This window comes from Erinaceus europaeus, chromosome 17 (genome assembly GCF_950295315.1).
Source record: "Erinaceus europaeus chromosome 17, mEriEur2.1, whole genome shotgun sequence".
In the NCBI taxonomy this organism is placed as follows: Eukaryota; Metazoa; Chordata; class Mammalia; order Eulipotyphla; family Erinaceidae; genus Erinaceus; species Erinaceus europaeus.
The window spans coordinates 25,950,960-25,969,859 of NC_080178.1; the positions used below are offsets into that span (position 1 = coordinate 25,950,960).

The 18,900-nt window shown below is 44.8% G+C and overlaps 2 protein-coding genes across 4 annotated transcripts in view; both read right to left on the reverse strand.

Moving 5' to 3' along the window:
• Window positions 1-18,900, reverse strand: part of LDLRAD3 (low density lipoprotein receptor class A domain containing 3) — an 852,030-nt gene that overhangs the window by 594,215 nt on the left and 238,915 nt on the right. The gene's annotated exons all lie outside the window — the stretch shown is intronic.
• PAMR1 (peptidase domain containing associated with muscle regeneration 1) overlaps window positions 1-18,900 on the reverse strand; it is a 92,934-nt gene that overhangs the window by 36,728 nt on the left and 37,306 nt on the right. The window contains exons 3-5 of the mRNA XM_007521823.3: window positions 17,577-17,705; window positions 5,055-5,169; window positions 3,170-3,387 (exon numbers count right to left, since the gene is read on the reverse strand). Of these exons, the coding sequence (XP_007521885.1) occupies window positions 3,170-3,387; window positions 5,055-5,169; window positions 17,577-17,705 (462 nt within the window). The remainder of the gene's footprint in view (window positions 1-3,169; window positions 3,388-5,054; window positions 5,170-17,576; window positions 17,706-18,900) is intronic.

The following is an 18,900-nucleotide window of genomic DNA, read 5'->3' on the forward strand; positions in this document are numbered from 1 at the left end:
TAGTTTTTCCTTTTCTACTGAACTCATGTTATCATTGTAAGAGAGGCTATTTGATGTTCTTGAAGACCACACAAGCATACTCCATACACATACAGTCAGAAGAGCCTAAAGTCAACACAAACAGGCACATGGCATGATTAAAACAGATGCATACTGTCACTCCTTCCAGAAGGACACCAAAGAGAGGCAGCCTTGGTGAGTACAGGCCACCTGTGCTGAAGAAAGTTCAGCATCCTAGTTACTGGTAAATAAAAACAAACAGGTAATCTTAATGACACCACTGAAAGTGTACTCAAGGGATTCTAAACACACATTCTGTGAATATCAGTTCCTGCAGATGCTGATGTGTCCAGTTAATAAAGGGTTCTGGGCTCAAAGGTGGTGGAGAAATATTACTGGTGTTAAATGAAAATCAACCCATTATTTTTCCTGCAGGATTTCTCAGAACTGTCCAGGCCCATGTATGCACTGTAGGCTGCTAAGATTGCATGGTGTCCAGTCTTTCCCAGGCTTCATTGAGCTGAGCACCAGGTTGGCTTATTAGGAACCTTTGGGAAACACTGATTTGTTGTTACCTACATTCATCTATACCTAGGTGACAGTGTGTCACTGACCCAGATAAAAAAACTTGCAAGAGGGCTTTCTCTGGATGGGGTATTAGAGTGATACAAAATGAACTCACGCGTTGGTGTATTTCACCAAAGTAAAAGACTCTGGGGCGGGTGGGTGAAAGGAGGGTTCAGGTCCTGGGACATGATGGCAGAGGACCTAGTGGAAGTTGTATTGTTATGTGGAAAACTGGGAAATGTTTATTGTCGACTGTAAAACACTAATACCCCAATAAAGAAATAAGTTAAAAAAATGAACTCAAGGGCTGAGGATATAGCATAGTGGTTATGCAAAAGACTTTAATGCTTAAGGCTCTGAGATCCTGGCATCACCACTAGCCATAGTTGTGCAGTACTCTGGAAATAAAAAACAATCAAAATGAACTCAGGCACAAAAGAATTTACCAGATCAAAGCTTTTTTGGGGGAAAAAATGTGATGACTATAGCCTGAAATGTAATATGGATCCTGTCAGAAGAGAAAGTACCATATTCAAAAGAAAAGAGAGACAAAGCGTAGGCCACTGAAATGAGAGCAAAGGGTAAGCTGAAGATGAGGCATCTATTAGAGACCTTGAAGGATGGGGCTTAATGCATAGGTGTTACGAAGGCAAATGCAGAGGAGGGAGGAACCTGGTAGCAACTGTTGGTGCTTGAGGAAAAGGAAGTGCTCCTGTCATTTTCCAATGTTCTCCAGAAGAAGGTAAGGAGCCCATTTCCCTGTAAAGGAAGAGACTATTCTGGGTCTCATGTTGGTCACAGAATTACCCAGTGAGCCACCACTGTGCCCATGTAGCACCTAGCTGACAGACAGCTGGTTGGTGCTGACTAACTGCCATCAGTACCCAGTATGTGTCTTCAGCATCAGGTAGATTAGCCTCAGCTGGCAAGGCATCCCCACAGTAGCAAAGCAGCTGGGAAAGTTGCCCCCCGGGGGGGTGTCTCAGCATAGCTCTCCAGGGGCCTCATCAGAAGGAGGCAGCTTTATAGATCACAGACTAGAAGGAGCCACTGCTGGGAGGCTCTTGTAGGAACAGCTATGGGAGGGGTGGATGCAGTAGCGTCTGCAGGTCTTGCTGAAAGAACAGGACTGAGGAAAGATTGATTCCACTGCCACCTGCCTCCTTTCCTGAGACATTTGCATCATAAGGAAGCCTTCATGGTCAGAATGACTTGACAGGTTTATTTATTTATTTATTTTATTGCAGTGCTTAAGAAAAATAGAACTTTGAGCCTTAGCTTAGCTTGTAAAAAACAGGTGGAATTCAATCTCAGAATATCAAGATCTGGGGTGTTTCCTGAGGACTAATCATTCTATCCATTACTGTCAAACTCTTCCCCCCATCTCTCTTTCGTTCTCTCTCTCTCTCTCTGCCTCCAGGATTATTGCTGGAGCTCAGTGCTGGCACTATGAGTCCACCGCTCCAAGCAGCCATATTTGCCTTTCTTTCTTTCTTTTTTTTTTCAATTTGTTTGATAGGACAGAGAGAAATTTGAGAGGGGAGGGAGAGATAGAGATAGAGAGGGAGAGAGAAAGACAGACACCTGCAGATCTGCTTGCTTCACCACTTGTGATGTGTCCCCCCTACAGGTGGAGAGCAGAGGCTCGAACCCGCATGGCACTATATGTGCTTAACTGCCACCACCCAGACCCCTCAAATTTTATCTCCTAGTATGAAAAGGGCAGGAGTTAAAGTGTAGAGTTCCCCATAAAAGGGGCTTGGTGGTGGCACACCAGATAAAACATGCATGTTACAATGCTTAAAGATCTGGGTTCAGGGAGTCGGGTGGTAGCGCAGCCGGTTAAGCGCAGGTGGCGCAAAGCACAAGGACCGTCAAAGGATCCCGGTTCGAACCCCCGGCTCCCCACCTGCAGGGGAGTCGCTTCACAGGTGGTGAAGCAGTTCTGCAGGTGTCTATCTTTCTCTCTTCCTCTCTGTCTTCCCCTCCTCTCTCCATTTCTCTCTGTCCTATCCAACAATGACAACAACAATAATAACTACAACAACAAAACAAGGGCAACAAAAGGGAATAAATAAATAAAATAAATATTTAAAAAATATATTTAAAAAAAAAGATCTGGGTTCAAGTTCCAGGTGCCCACCTGTAGGGAGTAAGCTTTGTGAGATGTGGAGTAGTGTTACAGGTTTTGCTGTCTTCTCGACTCACTGTCTATCAAAGATAAGGGAGGGGAAAAACAGTCTCTGTGAGTGGTGGAGTCTGCATGTAGGGAGCAAGCCCTGGCAATAACCCTCATGGCAAACAAACAAACAAAAAACAATTCTGCCAATGCCTATGGAAGGTCCAGGGCACATCTGAGGAAGGACCATTACTGAATGCTTCCTTTATTCCAGAACCTGTGGTGGACTCTCCATCTGGGTGAGTATTTCTGAAACAGGCCTGGATATTTCTTTCTTCCATCCCACTGTGTCAGTTGCTTCTAAGAAAACAGCACCCCAGGCTGGAATAAGGGAAAGAGTCAGGAGAAAGGAAAAGACATAGACTAGAGACGTTTGCCTGGAGCATAGTCACGATATGCCACCTTTGCTGCCATGTCCACTACCTGTGATCTCCTCAAAAACAGCATGGAAGCCATCAAAATTCTTGGAACCATCAGAGTGGAAAAGGACATGGAGTGAGGAGCCTGTGCTCCGGATGGGAGCTGGTCGCTCATTGCCACAGACACGCTTGATGATCTGGCTGTCACTGCTGTCCCCATCACGGATCTCCACATAGTCATACTGACACATGTAGTCAAACTCCAGGCTCAGCATGATGAACCTGTGGATGGAAAAGTGATGGTGGAACACATGTGGGTTCTGGACAGTTTTCAGAGCTCTGGGCAAATTCAAGACCAGATGATTAAGGGGTCTGAGGAAGAGTGGTGCTATGGGCATCATCTGAGAGAGGATGGTCCTGCAGTGCCTGAGTGCAAAAACCATGACAGTTATCATGTGGGGGTGAGCACAGAACCTCAGTGTTGGGTGCAGTAAATATGGATTTATATTTTAAACTAGGATTAAACTTAAACTTGTGTAAGGACCTTTATCTGTAAAGTAAACAAAAAACAAAAACAAAACCAGTGTATCTTTTGCACAATTGAAAGCATTGTTTTGTTAGGAGTGGTTGCTATTTTTAGGAACAATGAAAGGAACTGTGATAACCATAAACCCAACTACAATATAAACTCCTTTTTTCTATTTTTTAAAAATATTTATTTACTTATTCCCTTTTGTTGCCCTTGTTTTATTGTTGTAGTTACACTGTTGTTGTTGTTGATATCGTCATTGTTGGATAGGACAAACAGAATTGGAGAGAGGAGGGGAAGACAGAAAGGGGGAGAGAAAGAAAGACACCTGCAGACCTGCTTTACCGTGTGTGAAGCGACTTCCTGCACGTGGGGAGCCGGGGCTCCAACTGGGATCCATATGCCGGTCCTTGTGCTTTGTGCCACGTGCGCTTAACCTGCTGTGCTACTGCCCAACTCCCAAATTCCTTTTTTCTTAAAGTATGTGTATGTGGTGTGTGTGTGTGTGTGTGTGTGTGTGTGTGTGTATGAAAGAGAGAGAGAGAGAGAGAACTCTTTATTACTGTTATATATTTATATATAACAGTATGTTTGTTCAGTTGTTTATTTTGCAATGTGGTGGTAGGGATGGGAACCAGGTCTTCATGTATGCAGAACACACAGGCTACCACTAAGCTACCTTCCTAGCTCAGAAGATAAACTCCTTTAAGGTTGGACTTGGGCCTTTCATTTCCTCACTAACCTCTCACAGAGCCCAGTCGAGTATAGTCAAGCCTCATTTACTCTGCTGTGCTTCATAGGTACTGCATTGCTTAGAAGCTGATGGTCTGTGGGGCCCTTGCATGGAACAAGTCTATCGGCACCAGTCCCCAGCTATAAGTGCTCACTTGGCATCTCTTGTCATATTTAATTACAGCATGAATGTAACATGCACCGAAGCACCAAAAACCCCATGTGACTCACTTTATTATGACATTCATTTCACTTTGACAGTCTGTGACTGGGCCTACGGTATTTTCAAGGTGTGCCAGTCCTGGGGTAGAGGTAGACCTGATAAAGATGTGCAGATGTGGGGAGAGGATGGGATATGGAGATCGGGTGGTGGGAATTGTGTGGAGTTGTACCCCTCTTGTCCTACGGTTTTGTTAATGTCTCCTTTCTTAAATAAATAATTTTTTAAAAAAGATGTGCAGATGAGCATACAACTCTTAAGAGTTTGCTTTGTTGATGTTATTTGTGAGTCAAAAGGCACCACAACCCCATTGCTCTAGGTGGATAATAGTCATTTAATGAATGGATGTTATTCCACAGAAACAGTGAGGGGTAAAGATAAATAAGTTCCAATATACATTTTTCTACTTTTCAGATTAAAGTAATGTTGGTTAGCTTTCGGCCCCTCATACTGACCCCAACCTCTTACCTTAATTGGATGATGAACCCAGGTTTGGCGTGAATGGTCCACTCACAGTGAGAATTGAGGGGATAGCTCTCCAGCAAAATCTGACCCTTTGGGGCTCTCAGTACCTGCCCACATCCTGAGAGGAGAAGATTGGGGCATGGGATTTGGAGTCAATAAAAAATAAATGGTAGAAGGCCGCCCCCAACAGAATTTGTGCTTACCACGTGCCCTTGAGAACAGAATGAAGGAGGAAAATAATATTTGTCCAGTGTTTGGCAATTTGCTCAGGTTAATTCATTTAATCCTTGAGGAGGAAGGTGTATCATTCTAGTTTTCTAGTTGAGAAACAGGAGAAGCCAAAGAATCAATTTGTCTAGCTGCTAAATGACAGAATAAAGAATCAACCTGAACTGTAAGTGTAAAACCTCAGCCACTCCTCATCTGCCTCTCTAAGACTGTCACATGCCTGCCCACTGCTTCCCCTCCAAGGGTTCAGAATGGAGAGTATCCCTACAGCGCCTCTCCACAGAACACTGGTCCTTATCTGCAGTCTAAGTATGCATAAGATCCTTTGGTATATATTCCTTGTATTCTATCTATCTAATCTATCTATCTATCTGTCTATCTATCTATCTATTTATTACCCATCTCCTCTCCTAGAATGTTATTTATTTATTTATTTTTATTTATTTTTTTAAAAAACTTATTATGTTCTCTTCTTTTTTAATATTTATTTTATTTATTTATTCCCTTTTGTTGCCCTTGTTGTCTTATTGTTGTAGTTATCATTGTTGTTGTCGTCGTTGTTGGATAGGACAGAGAGAAATGGAGAGAGGAGGGGAAGACAGAGAGGAGGAGAGAAAGACAGACACCTGCAGACCTGCTTCACCACCTGTGAAGCGACTCCCCTGCAGATGGGGAGCCAGGGTTCGAACCGGGATCCTTATGCCGGTCCTTGTGCAGAATGTTACTTATTTTTTAATGTTTATTCATCATTTAATAATGGTTTGCTTTGTCATGTACATAACTTAGGGTCCAGCCTGGCCTCCCACCACATTGAAGGAAGCTTCAGTGCTGTTGTTTCTTGAAAGAGAGAGAAAGAAAGACTATCATCTATGGGCCAAATCTGAGCCCTGGACTGTTTTCATAAATAAAGTTCTGTGGGAGTACAGCCATGCCTGTTCTTGCATTGGCTGTAACCTGCTTTTGATCTTTGACAGGCGAGTTGAGTAGTTGCAACAAGACAATGGAACTCACAAGGAAAAAAAGTGTTAATATATTCTTTTGTATGAAAAGCTTATCTTCCCACTTAATATAAAAATTCAGTTGACATTAACTCTAGGTATGAAATTATATTCAAAAAACAACTTCTTCCTCCAAATGTACAAATTCCCATCACTAAAAGAATGATTAATACTTAAAGGAAACAAAAAGACCTATCAGAAGAGACCTATGTACACCTATATTCATGGTAGCAAAATTCATAATAGTCAAACTTGGAAACAACCAAGATATCTAATGATAGATGAGTGACTAAAAAATTGTAATATATACATGTACAGTGGAATATTACTCATCTGTTAAAAACATGAAGCCATCTCCTTTGCATCATCTTGGATGGAACTTGAAAACATAATAACATTGTGTCTTCAGGTCTCACCTAACAAGTGAGATAAACCAAAAGGAGAAGGACAAATATTAAATGATGTCACTTATAGGTGGGACTTGAGAAATAAAGACACAGAGGAAGAACACAAAGTGAAACTTGGACTGCGGATAGGGCATTGCATCAAAGACAAGAACTCTAGGGAAGGAGAGTGAAGGGAACCTTGGGGTCCTGGTGCATGATGATGTTGGAAGTCGGGCAGTAGCGCAGCAGGTTAAGCGCAAGTGACTCAAAGTGCAAGGACCAGCATAAGGCTCCCCACCTGCAGGGGAGTCGTTTCACAAGCTGTGAAGCAAGTCTTCAGGTATCTATCTATCTTTCTCTCTCTCTCTCCCTCTCCCTCTCCCTCTCCCTCTCCCTCTCCCTCCCTCTCTCTCTGTCTTCCCCTCCTGTCTCCATTCTCTGTCCTATCCAACAATGATAACTACAACAATAAAACAACAAGGACAACAAAAGGGAATAAATAAATAAATATTTAAAAACAAGAAAAGGGCCAATAGGGTCTTAGAGGTTACACAGGCTCTGGTGCCAAATATATATATATATATGTGGGCCCTGGGTTGAGTGGATGGAAGTAAATAGTTATTGTGTCCACAGAATTTTTTGAATAATGACAGCTACTCTCTGTGCTAATCCAACTTTCTAGCCCTTTTCTCTACTCTGACACCATTTTCTCAGACAATATTTTTATCCAACTTCATGCTAGCTATAAAAGTCAAGCAAAAACTACCACAGTTGTTGGCCCCTAGAAACATGCCTAAAATGGACTTCCTAGATTTCTTCCACTGTATGATCCCTAACCTCATCTACTCTGATCCTACTCTTTGATCGCTATTCATTAATCATTTTGTCTCACTTTATATCCTTACACCTTCCAGACACCAAGTTTCAGATGCTATCACGATTCTATCATGATTCCATCCTGACTTCTCTGGGCAGATGACCTCACCAATGTGTCTTGGAACCTTGCTTCTTGAGAGTTTTACCCCACTTGGGAAAGATAGAAATAGGCTGGGGGTTGGATCGACCTGCCAATGCCTATGTCCAATGCCCAGTGGAGAATCAATTACACAAGCTAGAACTCCTACCTCTGCACCCCCCAAATAAGTTTGATCCATACTCCCAGTGGGAGAGAAGTGACAAGAGGAAAAGAATAAGAAGATTCTGAATTCTATCTCCATCAGGACCTGGAGAGAGAAGAGGAAAAAGGAAGGGACATTTGGATGTAGTAATAGGGTTCTATGTGACTTGGGGGGGGGAATGATAGGACTGGACCTGGAAGAAAAATGGGGCAATTATGTACAAATGTGGACAGATGGTTGTAGAGATGATAGTTAACCCATGTCTGAAACCTTGGGAGAACTGCTGTGGCTTGCTATGGAGGGATTAGGGATTCAGAACTCTGGCGGTGGGAATGGTATGGAATTATACCCCTCTTGACATGTAATTTTGTAAATCAATATTAAATCACTAATAAAATAAAAAAAGAAAAAGAATGGATACTTCATATCTCCATGGTTTTTCATTTGTGATTTAACGTGACCTTTTATTGGTTGTGTGACTGTGGGCAAGTTCCTTCAGCTTTCAGGATCTCAGTCAACCTGAATAAAGTGGGAATTAAAGTGACACCTACCATATGTGGTTCAGAGAGGCTTAAGTCAGATTATGCATAGAGTGCCCTTGGCAGAAAATTTCTGTGAGTATTAGCAGGTGCTAGTTGCTGGCAGAGCAGGGAGTTGAACTTGAATCTACCTGGTACCAATTCTAGCTGGTACAATAGCTGTTTTAGGGACCTACTAACCCAACCCTCTCCCACCCCACTGTGAAGCAGCAGCATGTTGGGCACCCCCCAAAAGCCACATCACATCTCCCCACTTTGTGAAGTGTGGTTTCTTTTTCCTGTGCCCATCTGCTGCAGAGCTCTGGGTGTGAGCCACAAAAACAGAAATCTTGCACAGCCTCCACCTCTAGGGAATGGCAGCTTCCCAGCCTGCAAGGTGTGAATCCCAATTTCCTGAGCAAGCTTCCTGCCAGGGACCCCAAGTTAGAACCAGCTTCAAGTGCTGCCACCAGCCTCTTGTTTCATCTCCACACCCTGAAGCTGGAGTCAGAGCTTAGTGTCACCGGGGGCCTCTGCATGCTGGTATGCTTGGCATGCTTAAGCAGGCTTGGACTGGCTCTAGCCTCTCAGTGGCTTCTGGAGGGCACAGAGTCTCTATTTCCACATGGCTCTCACATAAAAAGCTCAACCTCTTGTTCTTACAGACCAAGGGGGCTTTCCTTTCAAAGTGGCCAAGATTCCACTCGACTGCTAGGACATCTCCATTCTTCATGGAGGGCAGGGTAGATAAAGCTGGCCCCAAGACTGGGGGGCGGGGGAGGGGAGGATATCCAAGTAATCAGAGACAAAGAGGCCACTTCTCAGTGCCCTGCTTGGAGGATAGGTACTGCACACAGGGACAAGGAGGAAGGGGCCCTGCTCTCTCCCCACATCAAAGCACTCCCTTTCTACTCCTGCCTCCACTAGGGCATGGGGGAACCTGGGTGCAGGGCAAACTAACTGCACCTCTCTGTCTGGGGCAGAACAGTGAACACAGCTGAGTGTTCCTGCCAAGGAAATACTGCTGGCCAACCAAGCAGGTGGTCCTGAGTCTGAAAGCCCAGAGTAGGCAAAGGGCCTGGAAGACGTGCTTAGACTATTTGACAGTGTCTTGTTCCATGGGAGAGGGGGAAGGGAGGAATGGAGGGAGGGAGAGAGAGGGAGAGAGGGAGAAAGGGAGAGAGGGAGAGAGGGAGAGAGAGAGAGAGAGAGAGAGAGAGAGAGAGAGAGAGAGGGAGAGAGAGAGAGAGAATGTAAACAGAAGGGGATTTGCTAGTGAAACTAGACTATTCCTTGAACTCACCTCTGATGTCCCACTGGTCCCCGTGGCCCCCTGCTCAACCCTTCTTCTGCAGCATCAAAAGAAAACTTCATTCATTTCCAAACTAGCAGGAGAATTGGAAGGTTCCCAACAGTAATGAACACTCCCAGCATTCAGAATCTGTTGTCCCCAGCACTGGAGTTGTGGAGGGGGCAAGAAAGACACACAACATATTTCTAAGAAGTGACTGGTCCCCCCTCCTTTTGTGTGTGTGTGTGTCTCCAGGGTTATTGCTGGGGCTTAGTGCCTGCATTATGAATCCACTGCTCCTGGAGGATATGTTTTCCCTTTTGTTGCCCTTGTTGTTTATCATTGTTGTTGTTCTTATTATTATTGTCATTGTTGTTGGATAGGACAGAGAGAAATGGAGAGAGGAGGGGAAGATAGAGAAGGGAAGAGAAAGACAGCTGCAGACCTGCTTCACTGTTTGTGAAGCGACTCCCCTGCAGGTGGGAAGCCAGGGCTCAAACCAGGATCATTATGCAGATCCTTGCGCTTTAAGCCATGTGTGCTTAAAGTTGCTGTGTTGCCGCCCAGCCCCCCACCCCCTTTAATCTTCCTTGTTAGGGGAAGAAGAACTAAAGAAAGTTTTCAGACACAGAGAGAGGTGTTTGCATGTTCTTTCCTCTTTCAAAGATAACTCGGGAGGCAGGTGCCCAGAAGCTTAAGAAGCAGCCCGTGAGGGTAGCCAGTCTTTCCCGAGCTCTGTGACCCAGACAGCTCTTGTCCGGGTTTTCTAATCCAAGTTTTTTTTCTCATTTGGAAAAAGGAGGTTAGTACTGCCCACTATTGCTTTTTATTGCTACTAGAACTACCTCTTGTTGCTTTTTATTCAGGGATGAAATGCTATAGCTACTGCATATAGAGCACTAAAAAGGCAATAACCAGTAAGTCACAATTAGCACTTTATTGCTCACCAGTCTTGCCTGGCTCTGAGATTTTGCATTAAGCATCATGGCAAACAGCTCTGGTTCTGACCCAGTGTTCCTGGGATCACAGAACCTCACTGTATCACTGGCTAAAACCCTAAACCATTAGGCCCAAGAGTCCAAACAATGATGGTAGGGAGAGCCCATGGGAAAATGACCTGAGTGCCAAGTCAGGAGCCAGATGGCAGCTTCAATTTCTTTCTGGTTTAGTTCATCCTGCCAGTACCTTCTTGATCAAGGATGGGGAACCCTTTTTCCGCCAAGGGCTACTTGGATATTTATAACATCGTTCGTGGGTCATCCAAAATTATCACCTTAAAAATCATCACTTATTGAACTTCAAATCTTGCCAGTCGTTGCTTTGGTAGGACCACACTAAATGTTTCTTTCAAGTCAGATAGGGCCCAAGGGCCAGACGTTCACCATCTCTGTTCTAGATTCTCTGACAAGAACCAGAGTGAGGGCCTGAGGTGAGTTCTCTCATGGACAGAGGGTACAATATAGGAATGAGAGAGAGGGCTCCAGAGCCTGGCTTCTGAATTGGCATCTAGGCTCTGTCATCAACAAGCTGGGACAGCAGGGAGGACACTTAACTTCTCTGTACCTCAGTGGCCTTTTCTATGGAAAGGCAGTCATTAATGTGTTCATACATAGAAGGCCACCATAATAGCTCACTTAGGCCATGGGCTTGCTTTGCTGTGTAAGTCTATCCTCACACCATACTGAAGGAAACTTCAGTGCTGTGTGGTGTCTTTCTCTCTGGCTATCTCTATATATATAAAAAAAAACTTGTTTTTTTTTTCTAGTGGTTTATTAGATCATAAGATTACAGGGTGTGGTTCTTCAGTGTACCCACCACCAAAGTTCTGTGCTCTCCCAAGGATAACCCCTATAGTTCTCACAAAATCTTAGAGCTCTGTCTCTCTGCCTCTCTGTTTACCTATCTTTAAATGTCAGTCTGGGGTGGAGGGGGGCAGTCACACACCAGTAATAACCAGAAACAAAACACAAGTTAGTCCAACTTCAGTAATGCCACCCAAGTGATTGTTGGGTTTGTCAGGAAGACAGCACCGTATATCAGGAACATTCAGTTTTATGAGCCCTTTCTCCCTCTCCCCATTTCTGTCATTTGTTCTGAGTCACTTCTGGTTATGGCTCCAGGCTCAAGCTGGACAGGGCACTGTCCCCTCTGATATTCTAGACCCATGGGCATTTGGGGGGCATGGCCTACGTTCAGGTTCCTCTTGCTACTGTGGCTCTAACTAAAATATGACTAAGCAGGATAAGAGAATAGCCTCCTGTATAGGTAGGGTGCATGCTTTGCCATCTTATTTCTCTCTGTCTCTCCTTCTTTCCATCTGAATCAAGAAAAAAAGGAAAGGAAGGAAAAGAAAAGAAGAGAAAAGAAATAGCAAGCCTGGAGTAATGACATCATGCAGCAGATACAAGGCCCAGACTTCGCAGCAACAGAACGTGGCGAAGAGGGCAACCTGCGCTAAGGATCTACTTTTCTATCTTTCCCCATACAGTCTCACTCCTCCGGGCTCCTTGAAAAGGTGGGATCATTGCAATTTCCAGACGGAAGTGCAGAATCCTAAGTGGCTCCAGGCCCTCTCAGGGGTCATCTCATTTGATGACTAGGAACTCTGGGAGCCCAGTTAAATCAGCTCCACTCTGCAGGCAGGTCAGCAGAGTGGTTCTACTTAGGAACTCAACTTTCCAGTTTAAGAAGCTTTGAGAGGAAGCCTAGGTTTTGACTTTGGAGACTAGTGCCTCACATAGTGCAGCTCCTAAACACCAGGCCCCATAAGGAGCCAGAATTCATGCAGAGGTAGCCGGCTCCAGGACCTGGATAGAAACAAAACAATCCTGCTGAGGGTGAGACATTTCTGGGTGGTTAGAAAGCAAGGAATAACTTTTTAAAAAAATAGTTATTTATTTAATATTTATTTATTCCCTTTTGTTGCCCTAGTTGTTTTATTGTTGTAGTTATTATTGTTGTCGTCGTTGTTGGATAGGACAGAGAGAAATGGAGAGAGGAGGGGAAGACAGAGAGAGGGAGAGAAAGATAGACACCTAAAGACCTGCTTCACTGCCTGTGAAGCGATGCCCCTGTAGGTGGGGAGCCAGGGGCTTGAACCGGGATCCTTAGCCGGTCCTTGCGCTTTGCGCCACGTGCACTTAACCCGCTGCGCTACCGCCTGACTCCCAAGGAATAACTTTAAAAAATGATGCAGTGGATCTGACCCAAAGATCTTCACTGCTTAATATCAATTCTGGGACAATTTGAGCACCAAGAAAAATGATGGTAATATTACAAAACATAGAGGAAATTGTAATTCATAAATGCAAAGTGCAGTAAAAGAAAATCAGGGGACTGGGCAGTGGCATACTTGGTTAAGAACACATACTGCCATGTGCAAGGACCTGGGTTTGAACTCTGACTCCCCACATACAGAACAGGGATGATTCACGAGCAGTGAAGCAACTTTGTATGGGTCTTTCTCTCTCCTCTATCTCTCCCCCCACCTCCTAATTTCTATGTCCTATCAAAACAAAATGGGGGGGGGGAAGGAAAAACATCAACTCCTAGGAAGGGGTGATAGCCTAGTGGTTACTGCTAAATGTCACAAACACTGCCAGGAACAGTGAGCAAACAAAGATACTTCCACTACCTATTCAGTACTACATGCTCTTAAATATAAAATAATCTGAACCTCTCTGACACTTGCTTGTCTCCTTCTTTCTAATGTTCTATATGGCACCCAGGGAAGAAAAAAAGAACAGAAAAGAAACAAAACAGGGCTCTCTGAATATAACTCAGCAGGAAGCCTTTTTTACTTAAAAATTAAATTGTCTTAATGGGTCACTTGGGTGCCATCTACTGGGAAAATCTTTGCACTGCAGTGGGATTTCAGTACTGTGCAGGCTTCAGCCTCTGTGCCCACTTCAGCACTGTGCCCTCATCACCAACAAACCACCTAAGTGTACAGATCCTCCTTCACCGAGGCTGCAGCATAGCTCCCAACATTGAGTAAACATGCAATAAAGACTGAAATGAATTATTTCTTCCTATGAAGTTCCTTCACTTTAACTGAGAATCAGTACAAGGTGGAGATGATGGAAAACTAGTAACATATTGATGTCTTCTTTTAAATCCAAACCCAGTTTCCATTGATGAGTTTTAAACTCACCGAGGGCTCACTGTTTCCCCAGGTGGACAGTCCCATGCTCCATGGGAAATGCTCCACAAAGGCTTGTGCTGTGACCAACTAGCAAGCACTGTGTCGAAAGAGGTTTCCTGAACAAGCATAATGAAATTGAACAAGCATGACTGAACCAACATGGGGTGAGGTAAGAGTCTGACTGTTATTTTGTTTGCTTTACATCACTGAACACACCTTGTTTTACCTTATTCATTTATTTTTAGTCTCTCTAAATTACAAGCTGAAAATGGCAGGAGCCATATTTGTCTTGCTTAGAACTATATACCCAGCACCAAGGAACATCCATAGAAGAAATATTTCATGAGACTTCCAGCTTCTATTGGGTCTTTTTTTTTTTCCTCCAGGATTATTGCTGGGCTCGGTGCCTGCACCATGAATCCACCGCTCCTGGAGGCCATTTTTCCCCCTTTTGTTGTTCTTGTTGTTGCAGCCTCGTTGTGGTGATTATTATTGCCATTGTTGATGTCATTCGTTGTTGGATAGCACAGAGAGAAATGGAGAGAGGAGGGGAAGACAGAGAGGGGGAGAGAAAGATAGACACCTGCAGACCTGCTTCACCGCCCGTGAAGCGACTCCCCTGCAGGTGGGGAGCGGGGGGCTGGAACCGGGATCCTTATGCCGGTCCCTGCGCTTTGCGCCACATGCGCTTAACCCACTGCGCCACCGCCCGACCCCCCTACTGGGTCTTTAGTGTTGCTTAGACATGCCCTAATTTCTCACTGGCTGGGCCTTTTTTTTCTTCCTTCTATTTCTGTCCCACACCATTGGCATTCTCAAGTCCCAGACTCATGTCTACTCTGTTCCCAACAAGCTTTTATTTCCCACTTTTTGGAGAAAACAGATGCTGGAGGGGACATTCCCCAGTGAGTAGAAAGAGGTATTGTCATTAAGAACCAGGAGTTGGGGGCTGGATGGTGGTGCACCTAACTGAGCACACCTGTTACAATGTGCAAGGACCCAGGTTCAAGCTCCCAGTCCCCACCTGCAGAGGGAAAGTTTCACAGGTGGTGAAGCAGTGCTGCAGGTATCTCTCTGTCTCTCTCCCTCTCTATCTCCCCCTTCCCTCTCAATTTCTGACTGTCTCTAGCAAATAAATAAATAAATAAATAATAAAATAAATAAATAAATAAAGATAATTAAAACATTTTTAAAAATTATTTAAAAAAAGAACCAGGACTTGGGGGTTGAAGAGGTTGAGTGGAGGCACAGCACCTGCCTTGCTGGTGTGAGTCCCTGGGTTCTGTCCCGGTGCCACACAATAGATGCAGGAACTCCATCGTGGTGGAGTGTTACTTTGCTCACACTCATGCTTTCTTCTACCTCTCTGTCTCTCACTTAAAAAAGGGGGGGCAGGGAAATGGCTCAGTAATAGCACACATTTGAGACCCTGGGTTTCCTTTCTGGCACTACATTATAAAAACAAACAGTCGGGTGGTAGTGCAGCGGGTTAAGCGCAAGTGGCTCAAAGCACAAGGATGAGCGTGAGGATCCCGGTTTGAGCCCCTGGCTCCCCACCTGCAGGGGAGTCGCTTCACAAGTGGTGAAGCAGGTCTGCAGGTGTCTATCTTTCTCTCCCCCTCTCTGCCTTCCCCTCCACTCTCCATTTCTCTCTGTCCTATCCAATAACAACGACATCAATAACAACAATAATTAACTACAACAATAAAAAAACAACAAGGGCAACAAAAGGGAATAAATAAATAAGTATTTTTTTAATTTGACAAGGTATAAAAACAAAGAACAGGGGGGTCTAGAACTGTGCAAGCAGATATTTTCCTGTTTGCTCACTGCTGAGAAAGTCAGAGTTCTGTTATTTTTTGGTCAAAAACCTCACCTCATGAGTAACTGTAACTGAACAGTGCACTCAGAGCACATTCACAACTTTTCCTCTCTCTGCACTGCATTTAGAATAATATCTAGGGGGTCTGGCAGTAGCGTAGCGGGTTAAGCTCAGGTGGCCCAAAGTGCAAGGACCGGCGTAAGGGTCCTGGTTTGAGCCCCTGGCTCCCCACCTGCAGGGGAGCCACTTCACAGGCAGCGAAGCAGGTCTTCAGGTGTTTATCTTTCTCTCCCCGTCTCTGTCTTCCCCTCCTCTCTCCATTTCTCTCTCCTATCCAACAATGAACGATATCAGTAACAACAATAATAACCACAACAAGGCTACAACAACAAGGGCAACAAAAGGGGGAAAAATGGCCTCCAGGAGCAGTGTAGTCATGGTACAGGCACTGAGTCCCAGCGATAACCCTGGAGGCAAAGAAGAAGAAGGAGAAGGAGAAGGAGAAGGAGAAGGAGAAGGAGAAGGAGAAGGAGAAGGAGAAGGAGAAGAAAGAAGAAGGAGGAGGAGGAGGAGGAGGAGGAGGAGGAGGAGGAGGAGAATATCTACACTCTGCACATAATTCACAGACTGCTGCCCATTGCCCACTCCTCACCCCCACACAGCCTTCTCCACGAACTCAGTTCACTGACAAAGAGAAAGACACCCTTTCATAACCAAAGAGGAGAAACTCCTACTTTCTCCATTTCCTGGCAAAGCCAGTGTCAAACCTAGAGCTGAGCATTGCATCCTTAACTGTCCTTCCTCAAATATGATCGAAAGCACTTTTAGCTGTGGGTCACCTACCAGCTCTCCAGTAAAGGAGCATATTGAAAACAATGACTCTGGAATAATCCTCCCAAGTCTGGCATTCTAACTAAAGAGCATCCTTGCTGGCAACAAGATTAAGTAATAATTCTTGGTACTTAAGACCCCAGCAAGAATTCCCCCAACCACAAGTAGCAGCCTGTATACTCTAGGAATTTATCTAGAATTTCATGAGCATACTAAAAGAAATTGATATTCAAAATGCAGTATGGAGCTGACTTTTTAAAAATTGTTGCTGCCTTGATCACTGTTTTCTGAGCAACAGTAACACACAACTGCTTCTGGGATGGAGGCAATGGGCAGCAAGCCTTGGCTTCACTTAGGAGAAAGACAGCAACTGAACCGCAAGCAGAAACCTCCCGTCACCAATTCCAAACAGCTGTACACAACACATGCCTTGCGATGGAAATACATTTTTTTTTTTTTAAATCTCCAGGGTTATTGCTGTGGCTCCGTGCCTGCACTGTGAATTCACTGCTCCTGGAGGCTTCCCCCCTCCCTTTTGTTGCCCTTCTTGTTTATTGATGTTGTTATTGTTATTGTTGTTGGATAGGACAGAGAGTAATTGAGAAAGGAGGGCAAGACAGAGAGGGGGTGAGAAAGATAGACACCTGCAGACCTACTCCAAGGCTTGTGAAGCGACCCCCCTGTAAGTGGGGAGCTGGGAGTTCCAACCAGGATCCTGATGCCAGCTGGTCCTTGCATTTTTATCCATGTGCTCTTAACCTGCTGTGCTACTGCCCAGTCTCCAACATTTTAAAATATTTATTTATTTTCCCTTTTGTCACCCTTGTTTTTCTTTTATTGTTGTTGTAGTTATTATTGTTGTTGTTATGGCATCGTTGTTAGATAGGACAAAGAGAAATAGAGAGAGGAGGGTGAGACAGAGAGGGGAAGAGAAAGGTAGACACCTGCAGACCTGCTTTACCGTCTGTGAATCGACTCCCCCTCTTGGGGAGCCGGGGGCTCTAACCAGGATCCTTACGCCGGTCCTTGAGTTTTGCCTAACATTTTTTTTATAGTCTTACCAAGAACCCCTACCCTGGCCATGAGCTTTTTAGAACACAAGTGCCAACAGGATCCACCTAAACCGATTGCCAGCTAAGGCTTGCAAGTGGAGTGCGGTAGCAATGAAGTTACTCCGGGGCCTACTCACGCATGCAGTCTCCTCCGTACCAGCCCGCACGGCACTCTGCACAGTAGAAGCCCTTCACGTAGAAGTCATCCAGGGTGCCTCCCCATGAGCCATTCCGGCAGGCCTTGCAGTTTTCAAAGATGGTACAACCTGAAACATTTCCAATAAGGGGAGATAAGTCCAGTTAAGCATGTGCAGGCTCTGATGAACTTGCACAGGAGAGAAATGATGCCCCTCTTGGGGGTCTTCTCTCAGCTGAGGGCATCTGAATCTAAAAGGTGTGAACTTTCTCTTAGACAAAAAAAAGTCCATCCCAGGAAAAAGTCGGAGTCACTGGGACTGGGAATGTGGTGTAACACAGGGTGGTCGCTGCCCTCTTCCTGGTTAGTGACTGCTGTTTTAAGGCAGCGTGCATTAACTTATAGCGAGAGGTTGTAGATCATAAATATAGTATGCTGTTTTCTCTTTATAATCAAATTATGTGACTTGTGCCCAGGAAATGATACAGTGGAGAGAGTGCTGAATTCATAAGCAAGAGGTCCTGCGTTTGATCCCTGGCATTGCAAATATCAGAGTGATACTCTGGTTCTATCGCCCATTAATAAATAATTTTTAAAATAGCGATCAGTTTGCATGCTTATTATGTAGTATTTAGAACATTTCAGGTAGGGGACTGGGCAGAAGTACATCTTGTTAAGCACACACATTACTATGTGCAAGGACCCAGGTTCAGGTCCCCACTCCCTACTTGCAGGGGGGACACTTCACTGGCAGTGAACTAGGTCTGCAGGTGTCTCTTTATCTCTTTTCCTCCCTACCTTCCCCTCTTCTCTCATTTTCTCTCTGTCCCATCCAAAGGAAGGAAGGAAGAAATGAAAGAACGTAAGAAGAAAGAGAGAAGAAAAACTGTCCACTGGGAGCATTGGATTTGTAGTGCCTCCACTTCTTCTTCTTCTAGCGTTTGCCCTTCTTCCGTAGCCAGTCAACAGCGTCAGGTTGAGCCTGATGTAAAGTTTCAAGACCTCCTTTGAATCTGGAGAGGTGGCAGTCGTTGACTATGTGGGTCATAGTCTGTCTGTAGCCGCAGGGGCAGTTTGGGACGTCTCTGGCTCGCCAGTGCTGGAACATAGTGGTGCACCGGCCATGGCCTGTTCGATAGCGATTGAGGAGGGCCCAATCATAATGTGCTAGGTCAAAGCCGGGTTGACGCTTGCAGGGGTCTGTGATGAAGTGTTTGTTCTTTACCTCAGCTGACTGCCAACTCTGTTTCCAAGAGTCTGGAACAGAGAAGTTCAGTGTAGGCGTAGAGGACCAGATTGGGTGATGAGACGTCAAGTGTTGGACA